The following is an 18,402-nucleotide window of genomic DNA, read 5'->3' as shown; positions in this document are numbered from 1 at the left end:
AAACAGGTCTGCACTCAGCTCAAGTCACGTGGGGCACGAGCACACCTCACGGCTCAGAAACCGCACCACAAACCCAGAACCGGCCCGGAATTCCTACCAGAGGTCGCCCATCTCTCATCTTCGTCATCTGCGCGTCTCCAGAAGTAGGAGACCGCTTTAGAAAGGAGAGAGAGCATCCCGGGGCGCCTCAGCGAAGAACCAGGGCCCCCAGAACGGCCTTAGAAATGCGGCACAACTCGCAGAGCGCGCGAAGCCGAGGCGCAGAATCTACTCCGGGGGCGCCTCGAGCCCGCGCTGCCGCGCCCAATGGCGCTGCTCGCTCCGGGTCACGGGGGCGCTCCAGGGGCCGCGCAGGGGCTGACCCGGCGCCAGAGAGCTGCCCCAGCTCGGCCCTCAGGGCAGCCCTCAGTACAAGGTCTCAGTACTGCTCTCAGTGTGGCCTTCAGTACAGCCTTCAGTACAGCCCGCAGTGCGGCTCTCAGCTCGGCCCTCAATACAGCCCCCACTGCGGCCCTCAGTACAGCCATCAGCGCGGCCCGCAGCGAGCGCCGCGGGGCGAGGGGCCTCCCTCTGCAGAGGCTCAGTTGGCCACGCTTGAGGCCACGGTAAAGGCGAGGTCGCACGAGGCTAGTGCGTGCAGCTTGTTGCTCGCTCCTGGTGCTGTCCGAATGTATTGTGGTCGTAGTGTAAGACAGCGTTTCTGTGATGCGATGCCCGAACCGGAGAGAAGCCATAGACAGGCTGTCACGTCCGCTTGGCTGAGAGATCTCCGTGGCCCTGGGAATAAACCAAGCAAGAGTCCCTCCAGTGTGGTAGAACGGAATGGGTTGGAAGAGTATGCACGTGCAAATGGCATGTTAATGGATTGTGATGCTCTCAGTAGCAGACAGTTTCAAAGTGATAGGATAAACTCTAGAACATGATAAACTTGCCTAACAGGAAAAATGGTGGTTTTGACTTAATATTGTGTAGTGCTTGAGGAAATAAAATTTTACTGACTTGCTTACTATCTCTTTAGTTCATATTTTTACCAGTTCTCTTCACACAGTGCAGTTCAGGTATCTTGTATAAGGTCTCTTTGCATTTTGTTTAACAAAATCTGTTTCACCAAGCACAGTTTTTTGAGTTGATGAGCTCAGCATCCCAGTAGTTTGGATAGGAACTGCCATATAAAGCTGTTATAGGAGGTATTTTCAGGAGGTTGAACAGTGTAGTTTTTTGTTGATATCACAAAATATGCTGCTTAAGTAATGCAACTAAGGCAGCAGTTGTCTTCAGAAACTTCAGTTTTAGTGTCTAGTTGTATGGCTCACACAGTGTTATTTAGGCAGAGAAGGGTTAGGAATGCGTCTCAGATGATTTAACAGAGTTCTGTGCATGTCCTAGAGCAGAATAAATTCAGGTTGCCGATAACTGCACACAGGTTCCAGTATCTCATTCTGAACGATATAATGCCATTGGAAGGAGAAACACCTGAGTGTCTGTAGTCAGTGCTGTTTATAGAAAAGTACTGAGACAGTATTAGCCTGTTTTGGATACATTGATTTAAAGAATTTTAACTACTGTTTTCTTCCACTGAGTTCCCAGTGGGAGTGCTGGCGGGAGAATGTAGCTGGTAAAAATGTGATGGATGAAGAGGTGGTGGTGGTTTACATGAAGGACTAAATCCAAAGAAGTTTGTGTTTCACTGTGGGAGCAAATATTACTCTAGGAGAGCAAGAAATCAATTTGCAGCTGTTTGATGTATTTTGATCTTGGTTCAGTACATACCCCAACACATGAGCTAGGAAACATGAACTGAGGAATGCTTCAGAGAAATAACTACATCAAGAAGCTGGTTTTTTAAAGAGGTGAAAATACTGAACAAGGAATACAGGTAATGAGCTAAAGTAGTGTAGTTAAATACTGCATGAAAAAACACAAGTGTATTGCCGCTATTAACTCATCAGAAAATGAAAGAATTGGTTAGGATACTAAATGTAAACTTCACCAGAGCTTCAGGTGTGGTTTTCATTTAGATTTTGGAACATGTGTGAACCTTTGTTCGGAACTAGGGAACCTGGCCCAGGACAATGCTTTCTCCTTAGTCTTTGATAGCAAAAGTAGGACAAGTTTATGTACCTTTTTGTCACACTGTCCCTTGGCACTTGAGTTATAATTCATGATCTGCTTTTTATCTTTTGTGGTTACTGTGGGGGATGCTTGCATTGCACACAGCCTGTGGCAAATGACCAAATATCTACTATAGCTGCTTCAGGCAGCTGAATTTGTTCAGAGGTCAATCTTGTGGTGGAAGTACGTGGTTATTCATAGCTGCTCATGATTTGATTTAATTGTCATCCTTTGAATTTTTTTGGCCTAACTTAGAATTTAAACACTTAATCTGCAAATCCTGTTCAGAAGTTTTTCATGTTCTGTTGGCATTTTTACGCTTGCTGGAGTCCTTGTGTAAAATTCCTATGTATTCTTTAGAATTAGGAGACATCTCTTTGTACAGCATATTTGTACCTTATATAGCATTAGAAGGTCTTAGTCAATGACTTGGGTTCTGGTTACCAGGTCTTGCACAGAAAAAGAGACTGTTTCTGGAATCAGGTACATGAGATGAAGGGAACCTAGAATAAGGGCCCCAGAAGATTTTTAGAGTAGAAACTTAACATTGAAGTTTAGGTGCTTTTTGTTGATGCTGATGCCAGGTGCCGAGGATACAGTAATTATGCAATGAACCTGTGTGCAAAATGGAAATGGGAAATACTGAGAAGTGCACAGGAAAGAAAGGGGGTAGGAGGAATTTCACTATAAGCTGAGAAAACGCTGTAATACCATGCTTGAGAGAGAGGTAACTTTCAGGTGCAATACTGGCTGAAACACTTGGAATTGTGAACAAATTGTTCCAGGCTTTGAACCTTGCTCTGGTCAGTGGTACAAGACTTTATAAATTCTCTTTGTTCAAAGAGATTAGATTAAGTAAAGACCTGAATATCTCACCAATTTTGTGTAAAAAAACCCCAAACAAAACAAAAAACCCCCACAAACCTTTTCCGTAAACTGATCAAAAGGGTTAAAATATGATTGTGTTTTGTGTCTATGGTAATTTGTGTCAATTAGTACCTCGTATTCACTGAAAAAGCTGTCAGGTAAGCAATACCCATTTTCCATTTAACCTCATTCTTTGGAAAGTTACAGATAATGGAAATAGTTGTGCAGTGTTTCTACCATGAGCAGAGAAACATTAGGGCTTAATTGCTTTAGACAGTTCTGCTTGACTGTACAATCTTTTTTGCCCCTCTTTTCTAGCACAGTTTACAGATGTGTCTATTGCTGTGTATAGTGTATTAATTCCCTCGTTTAAATCTATTAAAACAACTAACATTTTAATATTATTTCAGTATTGGCTGACATTACAAAAAAAAAAAGGAAAATCTACAGTCTCTACAAACTGAGAAGCTGTGCTGTTCAAAAGTTTTTCTAGCATACTTTGGAGGTGATGCCCTTCAGAATACTGAAGATTTAATTGTGTCTTGGTTGCAAGAGTGTTTAAAGTTTAGACAAAAGACCCTGTCATTGCTGTAGCTGTCAAGGTGCCAACATCTTCAAGATAAAAATGTCCTTTTTTTTCCCCCTTTTCATTGCTTAATAAGCAGGAGGACTGGATCCAATGTACGCTGGCCATTGCATGTCACTGCTGCCTGCTAGATTTAAAACGTGTTGTTTAGTCATCTGGGTCTTCTGTAAGTACGAATGACGACATGATTGAAATGTGTGGGGTTTATCTGGGCACTCCAGAAGACCGGGGTCAGTGGAAAAAGAAGAAGATGTGTTCTACAGTGAAAATAACGATCTTGATAGATTTCTAACCTCTAACTGTTGAGCTTCCCATCTTATACTATAATACTTGAACTTCTATCTGTAGTTTTTTCTAGGAGAACATTGCATTGTAAGTACATTTTGCTCTTTTGAAACAAGAACTCATTTGTTAGATATTGCGGTCACTGGCTATTATGATAGCTAAAAGTGGTAAACTGTGAGGAAGCTTTTATTTAATATGCTAAGTAAGGGGTAGTGCTCAAATAAAAAAGAGACATGAAACTTTTAATTTGTTGGTCTGATTTGGAAGCAGCCCTATGAGATGTAGTACAGTCATTTTCTAGTGTGTTCTGTTAATTAAAATTCAGGAGGCATTTTCCTGTTCCCTGGCTTAACTGAAGTTCTTGCTGTGCTTTTGTTCCATATCTGAATAGATGTTGTTGAAAGCCAAAGTGTAAGGGAGAACTTTTCAAAGCCGGCATGACTCACTGAACGGTGAGAATATCACAAAGTGTACAGGCAGCTGTGTTCACAGGGCTGTTTTAAACTGACAGTTAACTTTTCAGTGGAAGGTAAGCATGAAGGTTTTTAACTGTTGAAAAATCTGCAGTAACTTAATTCTAATATAAGATACTCCTCATGGTATTTTAACAGAATGGCAAGGAGTGAGGTGAACAAAAAAGGATGAAGTGAACAAGAGAAATGGTTGATACTGGGTAAATTTGAAACAGTTTGCTGTAGCTGAGTTATTGTGAGTATGTATGTTCATGGGAATCATAGGGAAGTCTGTCATTTTAGATAGCTGATAAAAAGTTTTGAAATAAAATGGAATTTATATTGTAACCTGTTTGATTATCTTTACTGTCCTAGAGTTGAAAAAGAAAAAAGCTTTGATTATTGAGGTATGCACTAACACCTCTAAAACTGGTTCTTAGATCTTGAAATAAAAATTGACTGAGGTATCAAAGATACACAAACTTTCAATTTATTGGTACTTATACTGTACTATTATGAGCTGTGGCTGTAGGATGTAATTTAGATAAGGTGTGCAAGTAAGTTGTTAGAAAGCTTATGTATTTTGAAATGTCTAGTCCCTGATATTGTTTTATTTATTTTGTCTTGAATACACAAAAAAACCTAGTTGAGTATTGATCTGAGTATATGAAGGATCTAAATTATATTTTTTCTCTTTCTTTGCAATTTGCATTATTATTATTTAATTTCTCTCGTGAAGTGTTATGACCAGGGAAGAAGGTTACAGAGAAGAATTTAGCTATGACAGGATGCCAACTTTGGAGCGGGGAAAACAAGAGAATGGAAATTATATACCAGATATCAAATCCAGTGACCTTCAGCTGTCAAAGAGGCTGCATCCTTGCTTTAGTTACAAAACATGGATATTTTCTTTGCTGATGGGAGTAAGTACTTTAAATGATAGCAAATTTAAAACTACAGGTGAGGAGGTGAGGCCTTAGTGCCCAGAAATCAGTTGTTCTGTTTGACATCATTTGAAGACTAAGAATTTCATCACAGATGGTATTGAAAATAAATCTTTCTATAAACAGAAACATATTTAGCAAATTTGGAATGTAACAATCCATTGACTACTTGTATTCTTTGACTACATTTTTACTAATCAGAGATGGTATATGAAGGCTTATTCTTTTCATTGATATTAATCATATAAGAAGAGAATAAGTGTGGTAGTGATAAATATCAGCCCATGTGTATGTATAATAAGTGCCTTTTGGTAGAGTATATAAAGTATGTGGACCATATGCGTTCTTTTAAAAAGATTTCTAACTATTAAATGCACTGTGGCTGCCATGATAACATTTTGGCATTAAAGATATATGTGGTACTTGATTGCCACATTCATTTTTACCAGGGTTCAATAGCCACATAATAATTATATGCTTGTGTTTTTTATATGAATAACACAGTGTTTTGAATTTTTGTGTCACTGCTAGAATCACAGGATACTCATCTTGCGTGTACATCATATGCTTCTCCATGTTCTAAGCCAAGTTAATTAAACTTCATTATAGCAATTAGAATTTGATGTTTTCTTTCTCTGTCAGCTTGTGTGTTTTGAAGCGTAATTTCTACTAAGAACTATGATTGTCTCAGTTAATATGGTAATTGGTTGTTTTTGCACAGTGAGTAGAAGTATTGCCTTATTTTTGTGGAAACAGCTGAGCATTTTTTCCTTTCTGACAAACTGCAAGGCTTGGATTTCCTTTCAGATGTACTGTCACATGAAAAGAGAGCAAAAGAAGTGCTGGCTTTCTTTGCATTAAATTTTCACAAACTTAATTGTCCAAAGGGACAGCTGTCTGTAATTTACTGAGTTGTTGTAGATTCTTGGACATAATAGTGTTTAATGATCATTTGCTGAAGTCATAATATCAAGAAGAATGAATTTAATGGAAAAAATAAAATGCAGATTTATTAATAAACTCTTAGATTAAATTCCAATTAGATTTTTATTCCAAGTGTTTAGTCTCTATCAACCCTTCTGAAAGACTGTCCAGAAAAGAGAGTCTGTATGCTGAGCAATGTAAGTCATAGTGAACAGAACAGTCTACTTCAGGCAGCAGTTGCAAACAGTAGAATGACATCAAAGTGGCTGATGGGCTGGTTTTGTGCAGAAACGATTTGATGAGCTTGAAGCACAATTTCAACTCGTGGTCCCATAGACTGTTCTTCCAGCCTGCCAAAATTCTGTGTGTGTGTGTTTATACACGCACATAGGCTAGCCTTATTTTCTTTCATTTTGACAATTTAAAGACCCCCAGTAATTTTCTAGCATGAAGAGAATGCCCAATAAAACAAAAGAGCCATTCTGTCTCTTACCTTCCCCTGCCCCTTCAAAGAAATGCCTACTCAGAGGAATGACAAGGAAAAACAAAATAATGTTATTAGAAGACACTAATCGCTTATTGCAGAGTGTATAACCATGATAGTTATGAAATAAACAGAAGACATTAAGTGAAGAGGAGCAGTTGAACATTTTTGGATGTGCTGCTGAATGAAAAAAGGAAGAGAGTTTGGAAGGATGCAGGAATATACTGGAAGAAACTTCATTGATGTATCCCAATACTATTTTTGCTGCTGTGTTCCAGTTGGCAATTTCCCAGCTGCCCATATGCATAATGAATGTTGTTGGAGTCAAGCAGAGAATGCAAAGTAGAGACATAGCTGAGGTTTCTGTAGCATTTCTACCACGAAACACTGCAATTACCTTTTGAGTATTTCATTGAGTTATTTGCCAGGACAGGACAAAATGCTTAATTTAAACATGAATTGTTCATTATTAGGTCTTGGTAACCAGGAAAACATCTTCATGAGTCAGCATATTTTGATATTTTTCTTCAAATTTATTCACACAAAACCAGTGTTTTTAAAAGTAACTCAGTTTGAAAGTGGCTGATTACTGATTTATATCTGATTAGTTGCTTTTTGAAAGAACAGTTTTATTCATATAAATCTATTTTATTTGTTGCTTTTCAGACTTGCCTCCTTATTACTTCTGGATTTTCGCTATATCTGGGAAATATTTTTCCATCTGAAATGGATTATTTACGTTGTGCAGCAGGTTCAGTAAGCATTCTTAATTATTTGCTGTGGCTGTTTGACAGCAAATGCAATAGTAAATTTTTGCCGGTTTATGTCTTCTAGTCTGTCTGTCTTTCTACTGCTAATTTTTTTCATGGAGGATTTAATTCTATTTAACAGTTCATTAAATGGATTTTCGTTGCATGGTTAAAGGAGTAACAGTTGTCATAAAGACAGCTGGGTTTGTGTTACCATTTTTGTTAATCAGCTCACCACTGGTGTGCAGTATTAATCTGCTGAACAGTTTTTCTGTGCTTGATTTTAAGAAAATTTTCATTTCTATGTATTTGGGAAGTGTTCTGGCTATATATTATCAAACTGTATTTTGGATTGTATCTCAAAGTACCAATTTTTCAGTTTATTTTGCCATAATATCCAAGTACTGAAGCAGACTAAAGCTCTCTTAAATATTATTATTTTATTAGTAAAGTATGCATTAAAGATGGCTGACATTTTCCAGAGCTCAATGTGGTTTTACTATATTTTTAGGGGTGCATATATATATGTTTACTGTATTATATGTGCTTAATTTGTGCTTTTCATAAGTAAGATTCATAAGATAAGTCTCTTGTACTTGTGTACTTTATGGCAGCATTATGTCATTGTTTTTTTCTCAACTTGACTTATGCATCTGTTTTTAAGTCAGGTCCAAGACTAATGCTTTACTTGAAACAAACAAGTCCCAGGACTTGCTCTGTGAATGAGTTATCACTTGGGCTTCCTCTAAAGGTGTTAAAGTTGGAGGAGTTTTTGAAATCAGTATCCTCACAGATACCTTATTCTCTGAAACATTAGTGTTAGTTACTGAGATGTCTCTTTCTCTGCCCTTGATCTTGACTCTTTGAACTTCATGTTTAAAAGTTTCAAAAGACCTGGTAGATCTTTTGATGCAGAAGGTCATGACACTGGGTTTGAAGGTGTGTATGTTTGGTGCCTGTATGTGAGGAAGGTATTAGAGTTCCTACTGCAAATGATGGTGTCAGTGCAGTTAGAAGAGCCTAGAGAGATTTGTAGCCAGCTGGCCACTGAGTGTCTCATGTAGCCTGAATTGCTCTTTAGACTTTCACCATCTGGACTAGTAGCTGGATTCAGTTGCCTAAACATAGTCCTGAGTGTTCTAGAGATTCCTGTGTATCCAGGGCATAAAAGGATGTTTTAATTATGTTAAGTAAAGGTCATTTAGGTGTTAAGGAAGCGCTGCCAGGAATTTTACATATCAGTATTAATCTCTTTATAGTGTTCTATTGTTAAGCCATCAGTGTTCAGATGTGTGGGAAGAGAATTAGAAAAGTGGCATTTATTGCATGATTCATTATTTAACATAAGAACATTTTTATTATAATTTTAGTAGGCATTTGTGTAAAATAGAGTTGAATCTGTAATGGAGCCGTGTCTGTTGTGGTGGGGAACAGCTAAGGGATAGAGAAATTACTTTATGAGACTTTTCATTTGTGCATGACTGTTCCATTTATCTTTGCCCTCAAGTATGAAAACAGTTCCCAATGAACAGATTGGACGTCCCAGGCACAATTCTCTAAGTGTATCTTGACTCAGCAGATTTTCACAAGGTTCTTCAGAACTGTTTTGGGATTGGGAAAATTTTAGTATACACAACCAGGATGATGTCTGTTTAAAGAATGCAGATCCAGTTTGGGAGTAGCACTGTTTTCTCCTGCTTAAGGATCTTAGGCCTTCTAGAGTTAATTTAAACTAACAAAGGCAAGAAATACCTCATGAAAGACTTTCTTTCTTTTAGTCATCATTTTATGCTGGGTAGTTAGTAAAAACTGAGGGATGTGGAAAGTATATTTAAACTTCTTGTAATCCTCAGACACTGATGTGGATTAATGACCATAGTCAAGTGACACATTTTCTTCAGAGTTTCTGATCTTCTGTTTGTCTGAATGTACTGAAATATGAATTCAGACACATAAAATACATCTATAGAAGTATATATAAAATTCATTGTGCAGAAGATCCCACTAGTCTTCTCTTTTAATTTTCCCAGTGTATTCCTTCAGCAGTTGTGAGCTTTGCTATAGCAAGGAGTAAAATTAATGTGGTAAGTATGAAACTTCAGTATCAATTTTATCTCTCTGTCCCCATCCCCCTGTCCCTCTCTGTCCTTCTCTCCCTCTGTATCCATCCATCCATCCATCCATCCATCCATCCATCCATCCATCCATCCAATCTATCTATATATGTCTGTGTGTATGTGTGTTCATATTCCCCCGGTGTTTAAAATGAGAGAGAAACACATTTTGAAACTGTTTTTCAGATACCAAATTTTCAGATTTTATTTGTCTCTACATTTGCTGTTACAACAACATGTTTAATTTGGTTTGGATGCAAACTTGTCCTCAATCCATCAGCTATAAATGTAAGTTACTAAAACAATTACTAATTGTGATTCATTTATCTTTGTTAAAAAACAAGGGGGGGAGGACATGAGGTGGCTGGAGATCACAGGTCATTACTTTGCTGCCAATATCCCAGTGTTCCTGCTTGGTCTGTGAGGAGAGCTTATACAGCAGTAACTTTACATTTCTCTTTGCCAGGTTAGTTCCCTGAAATAATATTCACAAGAATCTAATTTATTTCCTGTTAATTTTTCAATTTTTGTTATTTACTTCTTACACCTAGGACTAAGTGAGGTAGTCCATCAGTTTAGTTACAGTGCTTCTCAACTCAAACTTGTGTATCTACTTGGCCCTGCACTGCCAAGTATGACATGTGGCCTTGCCAGCTCACATCAGTATTAGCTCTGTGTCAAAACATGTCTAAATAATGTGAATTTATGATCTGGATTAAATTGTTCTGCAGACCACACATTTGAAACCTCTTGTTTTGCCTAACAATTCCTGTATTCTTCATTGTAGCACATTTTCTAGAAGTTTACCACAATGACATTTACTGCTGTTTTTGGAGTTAGTACAACTGTACAGTCTGTTTGGTACAGCAAAGCACATAGTTACAATTATCATTTCCTAAGCAAAAGTGAATTTCAGTGTCCAAAAAAACCTCCTGAATCTGCCACTTACTGCTTTTTTCAAAAAACACACGCTGCAAGATACGTGTCAGAGAAAGACTGAGATTTCATCATCAACAAAGTAGGTCTGACATGAGAAAACAATATAAGTTGTTGAACAACGGTTTGCTGTAATTGTATAGGTTTGGAATGTGTCAGGTATTCCTAGACTTTTGGTACTTTGCCCCAATGGCCTGACTGACTACCAGATGTTTTCTTGGGCTGTCAGTGGAACAACATGGTGCTTTTGAAGACAAGAAAGGGAGACCCACTTTGCCTCACTTGTGTGCCTCTGGAAATGATTCAGTCCATGTAGTGTAGGTATCTACCTCTTTTCATGAGAATAATAAGGAGCAAAAGAGCAACGTTAAGTATTGCATTCACTTACTTGTCTCTTGAGTATGAGCAATGGCAGCATCCATGTTTTTGCACAACAGCGTAGTTTCTGAGAGTCATGAAACCTCGAAGAGTGTCTGTGAATGCTTTACCAGCTTTACCACTGGGATCCTTGGTGCAGTTCTTTGATTTGTGTTTTCATTCAGCATCCTATATGGTAGTGCATCATTTGGAATTGCAACCTAGGAGTTGCGACCTGTGGCCGTTCTTCCCCTGAGAATCTTCCATTAGTTGCTACAGCGTTCTGGTTTCACATGGAAGGGCCTGCAAAAAGCAAATGTACCCAGAAAACACTCCCTTATCAAAAGCTTCTCTTCCAGAAGATAGTGATAAAATCTTCAGGCAGAATATTTCCATAACTTAAGTAAATGTTTCTTTCTTAGGGTAGGCATTTTGAGTATTATGTTCTTGAAGTTTGAAAGAAAATAGTTAACAAAGTATGTAATCAGTAGATGTGTCTAAGCCTGACAGAAACTAGACAACCTGCCTAATCATGCTAGACTCAGCCCTTCCTTTCTTTCTAATATGGAGGACATAACTCATTTATATCTGGGATTTTACTGACAGATAAATTTCAACTTGATTCTACTTATTCTGCTGGAAATCTTCATGGCAACTACTGTGATAATTTCAGCTAGGTCTACTGAAGACTGCTGTACAAGAAAGAAAGTAGGTACCCTAAAGGGTTGTGCATGTTAAAAAATATTCCATTTTCCTGTATTGCATATGCTGACAATTTATTGTCAACTCCAGTATACAACTTTGTCAACTCCAATATATAACTTTGCATGCTAAAACTATATTTTAACTATAAATAAGATGTTACTAAACTAAACATCTTTCTTCTTCTGTCTTTTAAAAGTGCAATGACCCCTCTGCAAAATTACCTGCGTTGAAAATTATACAGTACAGAGTTCTCTGAATATCTTATGAATTGGCATGGCAAATGTTTTATTTCTGTTTTGTAGAATGAAACTTGATAACTTTTATGTATGCAAGCAATACCTTTTCGAAGCCTGATGTAGAGAAAGTATTTGTCTTGTATGCCAGTTTGGTGGTATCTGGACAACAAATCTTGGCTTCGGGATTTGGGGCTATTGATAAAATTTTCTTTATTCACAAGTGCTTTCCCAAACCCCACCCTTATTTTTCTGCAAGAATACTTTTAGGTAAGAATGAAGCAAACATGTTATGCCATTGGAAATACTGATTGATAAAGTTGTGTAGAGCCCTGTCCTACTTTGGCTCTTGCTGATCCAGATCTGTAAAATCTGAAGGCTTGGGAAAAAAGTATATTCTTTGAAGGTGAAAAAGGGAGAAAAGATGACAATATTTCATTATTGAATGGTGGCTGTGGAACAGCTAATCTGGGACTAATGAATTTGGTTTTAATGGAATTGATGTGGTCTGACACTGGAAAACACCATGATGTGTCACTGTCACCTCTTCTGGGCCAACCAGATGTTGCATATCACTGTTAGGATCTGTAACAGGTTGTACAAGAACAGCTAATCTGGGACTAATGAATTTGGTTTTAATGGAATTGATGTGGTCTGACACTGGAAAACAACATGATGTGTCACTGTCACCTCTTCTGGGCCAACCAGATGTTGCATATCACTGTTAGGATCTGTAACAGGTTGTACAAGATACTAGAAAGAAATGTATCACTTTGTATATTTTTTATCATGATTTTTTTATTCCCCTCTAGAATACTGCATATGACAGTGCCATTGTTTTGAGCAATGTCAGCTTTCCTGCTCGAATTCTGAAGTCATACTCAGTAAGAAAACCATTGCTTCATTGAATCAATTTATTACTTCTTCTTTCTAAGTGTGAAGGTTCTTTAAAGCCAGGAAGAGATCAGTGTAGTTAAGAACTGAAAGAATGCAGACAAAAATGAGAGATATATAGTAAAATATTTCCTTTTAGAAGACTGCAAGATAAATCATAACTGCTCTTTATTATGGGAAGGAGACTACTTAATGATTTAAGGATAAATGTTATAAACTGAACTATTATTCAGGGGAGATAATAAATGAAAGCATAAATATTTATAATGAAGCTGATCTTGTTTTCACTTAAGCTAGCTAGCATTTTGCCATATTTTAGATTTTGAAAACCTAGACTTCATGACTAGATACTAGAATAAATGCATTTTATTCTTTCCATTGAGATCTTTTCTATATGCAAATAGGAAATTTTGCATTCAAATACATTTGAAATAATTTATGTGCTCTTATTTGTTTTAGGTAATTGAGGTGATTATTGGAATTTCATCAGTGTTTGGTGGAATAATTGCTTTGAATATGGATGTTCTAGTCTCAGGTCCATACCTCTCAGTGACATTCTTTTGGATCTTAGTTGCTGTAAGTAATGCAAATGGAAGCTACCCTTTAAAAACAATGGCTTTTATTCAGTGGTTTTTTTTTTTTTACTTTTCTCCTCCCTACTGGAGTATTTATTTGGCTCTATTACTGTTTGGGAATTGCTGCTTAGCAAATGAATTAGCACTTCAATATTCTGAATATATTTATGCAATATTTTATATCTGTTTTGGTATGCAATACTTCAGTAAAGCATTGTGATACATTCTCAGTCCTCAATTCAGTAAAATGGAAATGAGTATTAAAACAACAGTATTAGAAGTCAGGTGTTTTGTCAAAAAAAAGTTGTGGGTTTTGGAATATTTTAGGCTGCAAAATCAAAAATTGAGTTAGTTTTAGCATGGTAGAACCCTTAGAACATCTTATTTAACCTCCCAGTTTTAACTGTTTTAAAAGTCTGAGCGTGTGCTTGGTAGCCCTTATCCCTAATACCAAGGAACAGCAATTCCTGTTCTGTACCAAGGAACAGCAGATTCAGACAAGATGTGCCACCCTGCTTGCCACGAAGGAACTGATTGAAAAAGAAAACAGTGACCATTAGGTTTATGCGTGTCTATAAAATCCCTTTGCATTAAGTGGAAAAAGTTCATAAACAAGCTTTTCAGCATTCAGAATTCACAAAAAAAGGCTGTGAATAGTGGGAATTACTGTAATTCAATTGTAATTTTTGTAATTTTCAACTCAATAAATACTTTGTTACACTCTTTTGTTTAGTGCTTTCCAAGTGCTATTGCAAGTCATGTAGCTGCTGAATATCCAAGTAAATGTCTGGTAAGTGTGTAAAATTCTTGGATTTTATCACTTGGGTGGATTAATGCTAAAAAAGTCTGCCTGATAGTGGGCACTAATCAAGTCTGCTCACTTGTTTTTAGCTGCTTCTACAAAATGTGTCAGAAATATGTAGCAGAAGTGTTAGCTAGTATCCCTTAAAAGAACTCCGGTAGCTTCTTTGGAGGCTTAATTTCATCATTTCCAGAAAAGAATTTGAAGAGTTTGTTTGGTTTGGTTTTTGGGTTTATTTTTTTTCCTGTTTTGTTTTTTTGGATTTTTTTGAAGGGATTCCTTGGGAAAAGATATTATTATAGAAAAATTACATGCCTCATATGGTATGCCAAGAACTGTTCTCAGGCTCCTGCAATAAGGTTCCCTTTTTCTCTCATTATCACTTGTGGTTTCTGAAAGAAGAAAATTAGGTGTGCAGGCTGTGCTGGACCTAGATCCTATTTTAAACAAATTCTTCATCTTCATGATTAGCAACAAGAACTAATGATATTCAGTTGAGTGCATTTAATCCTTGAATGTCCTAGATGTGTAGTTAAGGCTTCTTAAAGTATCTGTTCTAAATAATAGTCATGTGACTATATTTAAATGAGTAATGAGCCATATTAAAGTCAGAATATAATCCTATAGGGGTGGTATTTGAATGAAACTCAACTTCTGTTGTATGGCAATGAATTTTCTTCAGGGCACTTAAATTTATTTGCATAAGATTTTTTTAGGCTGCAAGTCTGCAATATCTATTGTTGATTCTTACTTCATATAAATTGAAGAATAAATGGTGGCTTCTACACTAGTTCTCCAGGGTGGCTATTGCTTCCTCTATGTGGATATGGAAGGCACTTGTAAAATTAAAAAAGTGTCATCATCTGTAATGAAAAATTAATTACAAGCCAACAGTGTTTTGGCTAGGAAACTTAGGTTATTCGAAGCTTGCTTCTTTATCTTCATGAAATGTGGATGGCTTAGTGTTTATCTTTCATTTGTAATCCTACATAGTTTTAAACACTTCTGTTATGCTTGCTTCAAGGAGATATAGCTCACAAACCGGAGTTAATTTTTTAGATTATTATTATTTAACATTTATTATCTTATTTTTTAGGTTGAGGTCCTGATTGCCATTAGCAGTGTTACCTCTCCTTTGTTGTTCACTGCTTCTGCATATTTATCCTTCAGTATCATGCAAGTTGTTGACATCTTTAAAAGTTACCCACCTGCCGTTAAAGTATGTGTTTTTATGCAATTGAAAAATGAACCTCTGTATGTTACAGTACCAAGGTACTAGTAAATTAGGGAATATATGAAGACAAGGTATTGCATTATAAAGATTGAATGAAACATTCTAGAAATTATTTAAAAACTACTGTTTAACATATGATATAATTGGAAGTATGTTGCATCTATTGGCACCCTGGAATTGTAGTTTTAAAAAGACAGGATGTTACACTAAAGACACAGTAAAAATAATTAATACACGGAGTGCTAGACTCCTTGAAGCTTTTATAATTTCTAGTATTTAAGTAAAAGATTCTAGGTTTCCTTGAAGAGTACATTTTTCTGCTTCTTAGGATGTTTACCAATGGAGCACGAGGTAACAGCAAGGCAGAAAAAGAATGGTAACTTCATTGGCAAGCAGGGCAGTCCTTCAGCACCCCCAAAAATAGTAAAGCAATGGCTACTACCAGCCATATTAGCCAGGTTCAATCAATGGTTCAGTGATTGCCAGGTAAGTCCACAGTATTGAAACAGATCCAAGGTCATCCAGGACCTCAGGTCAGCAGGGCAAGGTCAGAGCCAGCAAGGCACAAGGCCAGGCCCAAGCATAGCTGTGACATTGCTTAGTTCAGAACTAGCAGTAAGACACTATTTTAGTTGATAGTTTCCTCAATTCTGTCCTGTTTCTAGAGGAAAAGATAATTTGGAAAATTAACATTTTCTTAAAAGTTACCAGTCTCTTTTACTTTCAGCAAACTCAGGCACTAAAATTTTATTTTAAACTTTATGCTGAAATAAACCGTAAATTATAATTTGATTTAAGAAGTATAGATAGGAATCTTAAAAGTATAGAGATGGGAACATCATAAAATATTCTATTCAAGTAGTTAACAACATCTGTCTATTTTCAGCAATCTTATGATGTACTCCTGTTGCTTCTGATGTTGATGCTCCTAATTCAGGCATGCCTTACTATTGGAACTGTAATACAGTGTGTGAATTACAAGACAAAAATGAAACTACAAGATTCAGCATGGACACCATCACAGGTTAAAAAACAGGAATACAGAACAACAGAGGTTTGTATTTATATCCAGTAGAAAATTTGAAAATACCTATTTTAAAATACTTTTTTGTAGTAATGTTTTGTGGTCTTAATTCAGAACACAATTAAAAGCTGTTCCATGAAACGTAATTTTGTAATCAAGAAATAGTTTCCTGGTTAGATGATTTCTGGGCATGATGTAGGGCACAGAGCTGTACCTCTTTGGCTTTCCTCTGCTGTACAGAGCTAGACCCTGTATCCTAAAAGACTCTGAGAGAGTAACTATTGCTTACTGCACTAGAAGGAGAGTGCTGGGTTCAGTCCAGCCAGCACTGGATAGAAAGCACTGGGATCAGAAACTTAGTCAAGTCAGTAAAGAGCTGCTGATGGAAAGTGGAAGCTTTGGAATTGGGCCCCTGAGACCGCTGAGAATATTTGGTGTAGATTGCTTATCTTCTGGATCTGTGTCCTGAGACTTAGGTTCTGTATGAAAGATGAAGCATAAGCTGCAAATCACATTTTGGAGCATAGGTCATGGTGTGGCTAAACAGATCTCTGCTGGGGATTATTTACAAAAGTATTCCTGGTTTTTGAGTCACTGAGAAATTAGGCATGAATTGAATGCTAAAAGGAACACTGTCTCTGCAAAAGCAACACTTTTTTGCTTACCTTATAATATTTAAACACATGAATAATGTTATAGGTGAAGTTGCAAATCCCTTTGGCTTCTCAGAAGTCTGTGTTCTTAGGCAAGGCCTTAGTTTGCTTGCATGTATGTAGGTAAATCTTGCTTCAGTTGCACCACAGGGGCTGCTTCTGGCTTTGGGGTTAAAGGGTTAGGTGCGAAAGCTTTCAGTCATATTTTAGAAAAAAATCTTGAAAAACTGTCTTAAGTAACACGTTTAAAACAGGAATTTGGCCAAGTTTCTTAGACCCAAATGTTTCAAGTATTATATAATTTACACTGTTATTTTTTATATCCTGAAGATAAACTCTGTAATATACAAAACTATACAATTTACAAATGTATAGAATGTTTTAATAGCTCTGGCTATAACTATTCATGTTTGCATTCTCTTAGCTTCTCTCAGATATTTTTATTTGCTTGAACTTCAGTTTTTGATCAAAACATTTTTTAATGTTTGCATTTTTCTGATTTTTTTTTTACTTCTAGGTTTCCAATAATACCTTAAAGGATTTTGACAAAGATAAAGCTTGGAAAGCGGTTGTGGTGCAGATGGCTCAGTAGTTTGGATTCTACAAATGCAACCAACACAGCACAATCCAATAAAATAAATCAAATGTTTGAATTAAGGTTTAAAAACGTTTCCATTTTTAAACAGCAATATAGTTGCAGCAGTAGGAGACATGGAATAACACAGTAAATGATGTATCTTTCTAATAATTTTAAAATTCGTTGATAATATTTTTAACACATCTGTCTTTTCTGTTGGTGTGTGTAGGCTAGTGTTTAGAAGATACCTTTAGAAAAAGGTAATGAGTCACATGGATTTATACTGATGGCAAGGTAAAATATTGCAATATGTAGTAGGCTTCATATATTTGCAAGAGATTGTTATAACTGCAGTTATGCAGTCAGTGTGACTGATAAATGCTTTTGTAAAGTTATGAGTACAAGTCATAATTGATGTTTTTGCTTATACTTCACTTTTGTAGGAGTTGTAAAGTTGTTCTGCATCTTATTGCTTTTATATAAATAAAAGTCTTTATTATGTGGAAACTCGAGAATGTGGATTGACATTCTAATCCAAGAGGTCACAACAAAATATTCTTTCCCATTAATCTTCAATTTCTGGACTGCTAAAAGGGGAAGAGGCTTTTTCTGAGTGCTGGGACACATAAGCTGCTAGTCAAAGCAAATCATCCAACAAACAAAGTAATTGGCCAAGTAACAGGAGATACTAATGACAATGAAAGAAGGTTTTAAAATTTTTTATTCTTAGATATATTACTTTTCATTTATTTATATTCCTAACTATCTTTAAAACCTATGAAATGTAGCTGCCCTGTAATAAGGGACACCCCCCATATAGATTACATTTTCATATAGCTGAACTATGTGTATGATTGGGTAGATTTCAAGCACTATTAGAATTTCCATGTTAATA

General features: G+C 36.6%; 2 protein-coding genes across 9 annotated transcripts in view; one reads left to right on the top strand and one right to left on the bottom strand.

Moving 5' to 3' along the window:
- The window catches only part of MOV10L1 (Mov10 like RNA helicase 1), a 32,037-nt gene extending 31,252 nt beyond the window's left edge, over nt 1-785 (bottom strand). For 2 of the 4 annotated variants that reach the window (XM_023918593.2, XM_086886899.1), the window contains exon 1: nt 98-619. In XM_023918593.2, the coding sequence (XP_023774361.2) occupies nt 98-176 (79 nt within the window). In that variant the 5' untranslated portion in view covers nt 177-619. Of the gene's footprint in view, nt 1-97 lie in introns of all 4 variants that reach the window. The other 2 variants (XM_023918592.2, XM_023918594.2) reach the window with 2 other exon arrangements.
- MLC1 (modulator of VRAC current 1) lies at nt 292-18,014 on the top strand. Of its 5 annotated transcripts, XM_086886910.1 has the most exons (15): nt 292-1,876; nt 3,642-3,731; nt 4,242-4,379; nt 4,462-4,558; nt 5,042-5,225; nt 7,321-7,410; nt 9,434-9,487; nt 9,704-9,805; nt 11,417-11,518; nt 12,561-12,632; nt 13,102-13,218; nt 13,951-14,007; nt 15,116-15,238; nt 16,140-16,307; nt 17,448-18,014. In XM_086886910.1, exons 5-15 carry the CDS (start codon nt 5,046-5,048, stop codon nt 17,520-17,522), a joined length of 1,140 nt encoding a protein of 379 aa, XP_086743036.1. In that variant the 5' UTR covers nt 292-1,876; nt 3,642-3,731; nt 4,242-4,379; nt 4,462-4,558; nt 5,042-5,045; the 3' UTR covers nt 17,523-18,014. The 5 variants fall into 5 exon arrangements, with proteins under 5 accessions (XP_086743036.1, XP_086743034.1, XP_086743035.1 ...); XM_086886908.1 differs by lacking the exon at nt 4,462-4,558; XM_086886909.1 differs by lacking the exon at nt 4,462-4,558 and having other exon boundaries at nt 297-1,876; nt 3,645-3,731.
- The last annotated feature ends 388 nt before the right edge of the window (nt 18,015-18,402 follow it).

The sequence above is a fragment of the Cyanistes caeruleus genome, chromosome 4 (assembly GCF_971803275.1).
Source record: "Cyanistes caeruleus chromosome 4, bCyaCae1.hap1.1, whole genome shotgun sequence".
NCBI classification, from domain to species: Eukaryota; Metazoa; Chordata; class Aves; order Passeriformes; family Paridae; genus Cyanistes; species Cyanistes caeruleus.
This window is presented reverse-complemented; position numbering and strand designations above follow the sequence as displayed.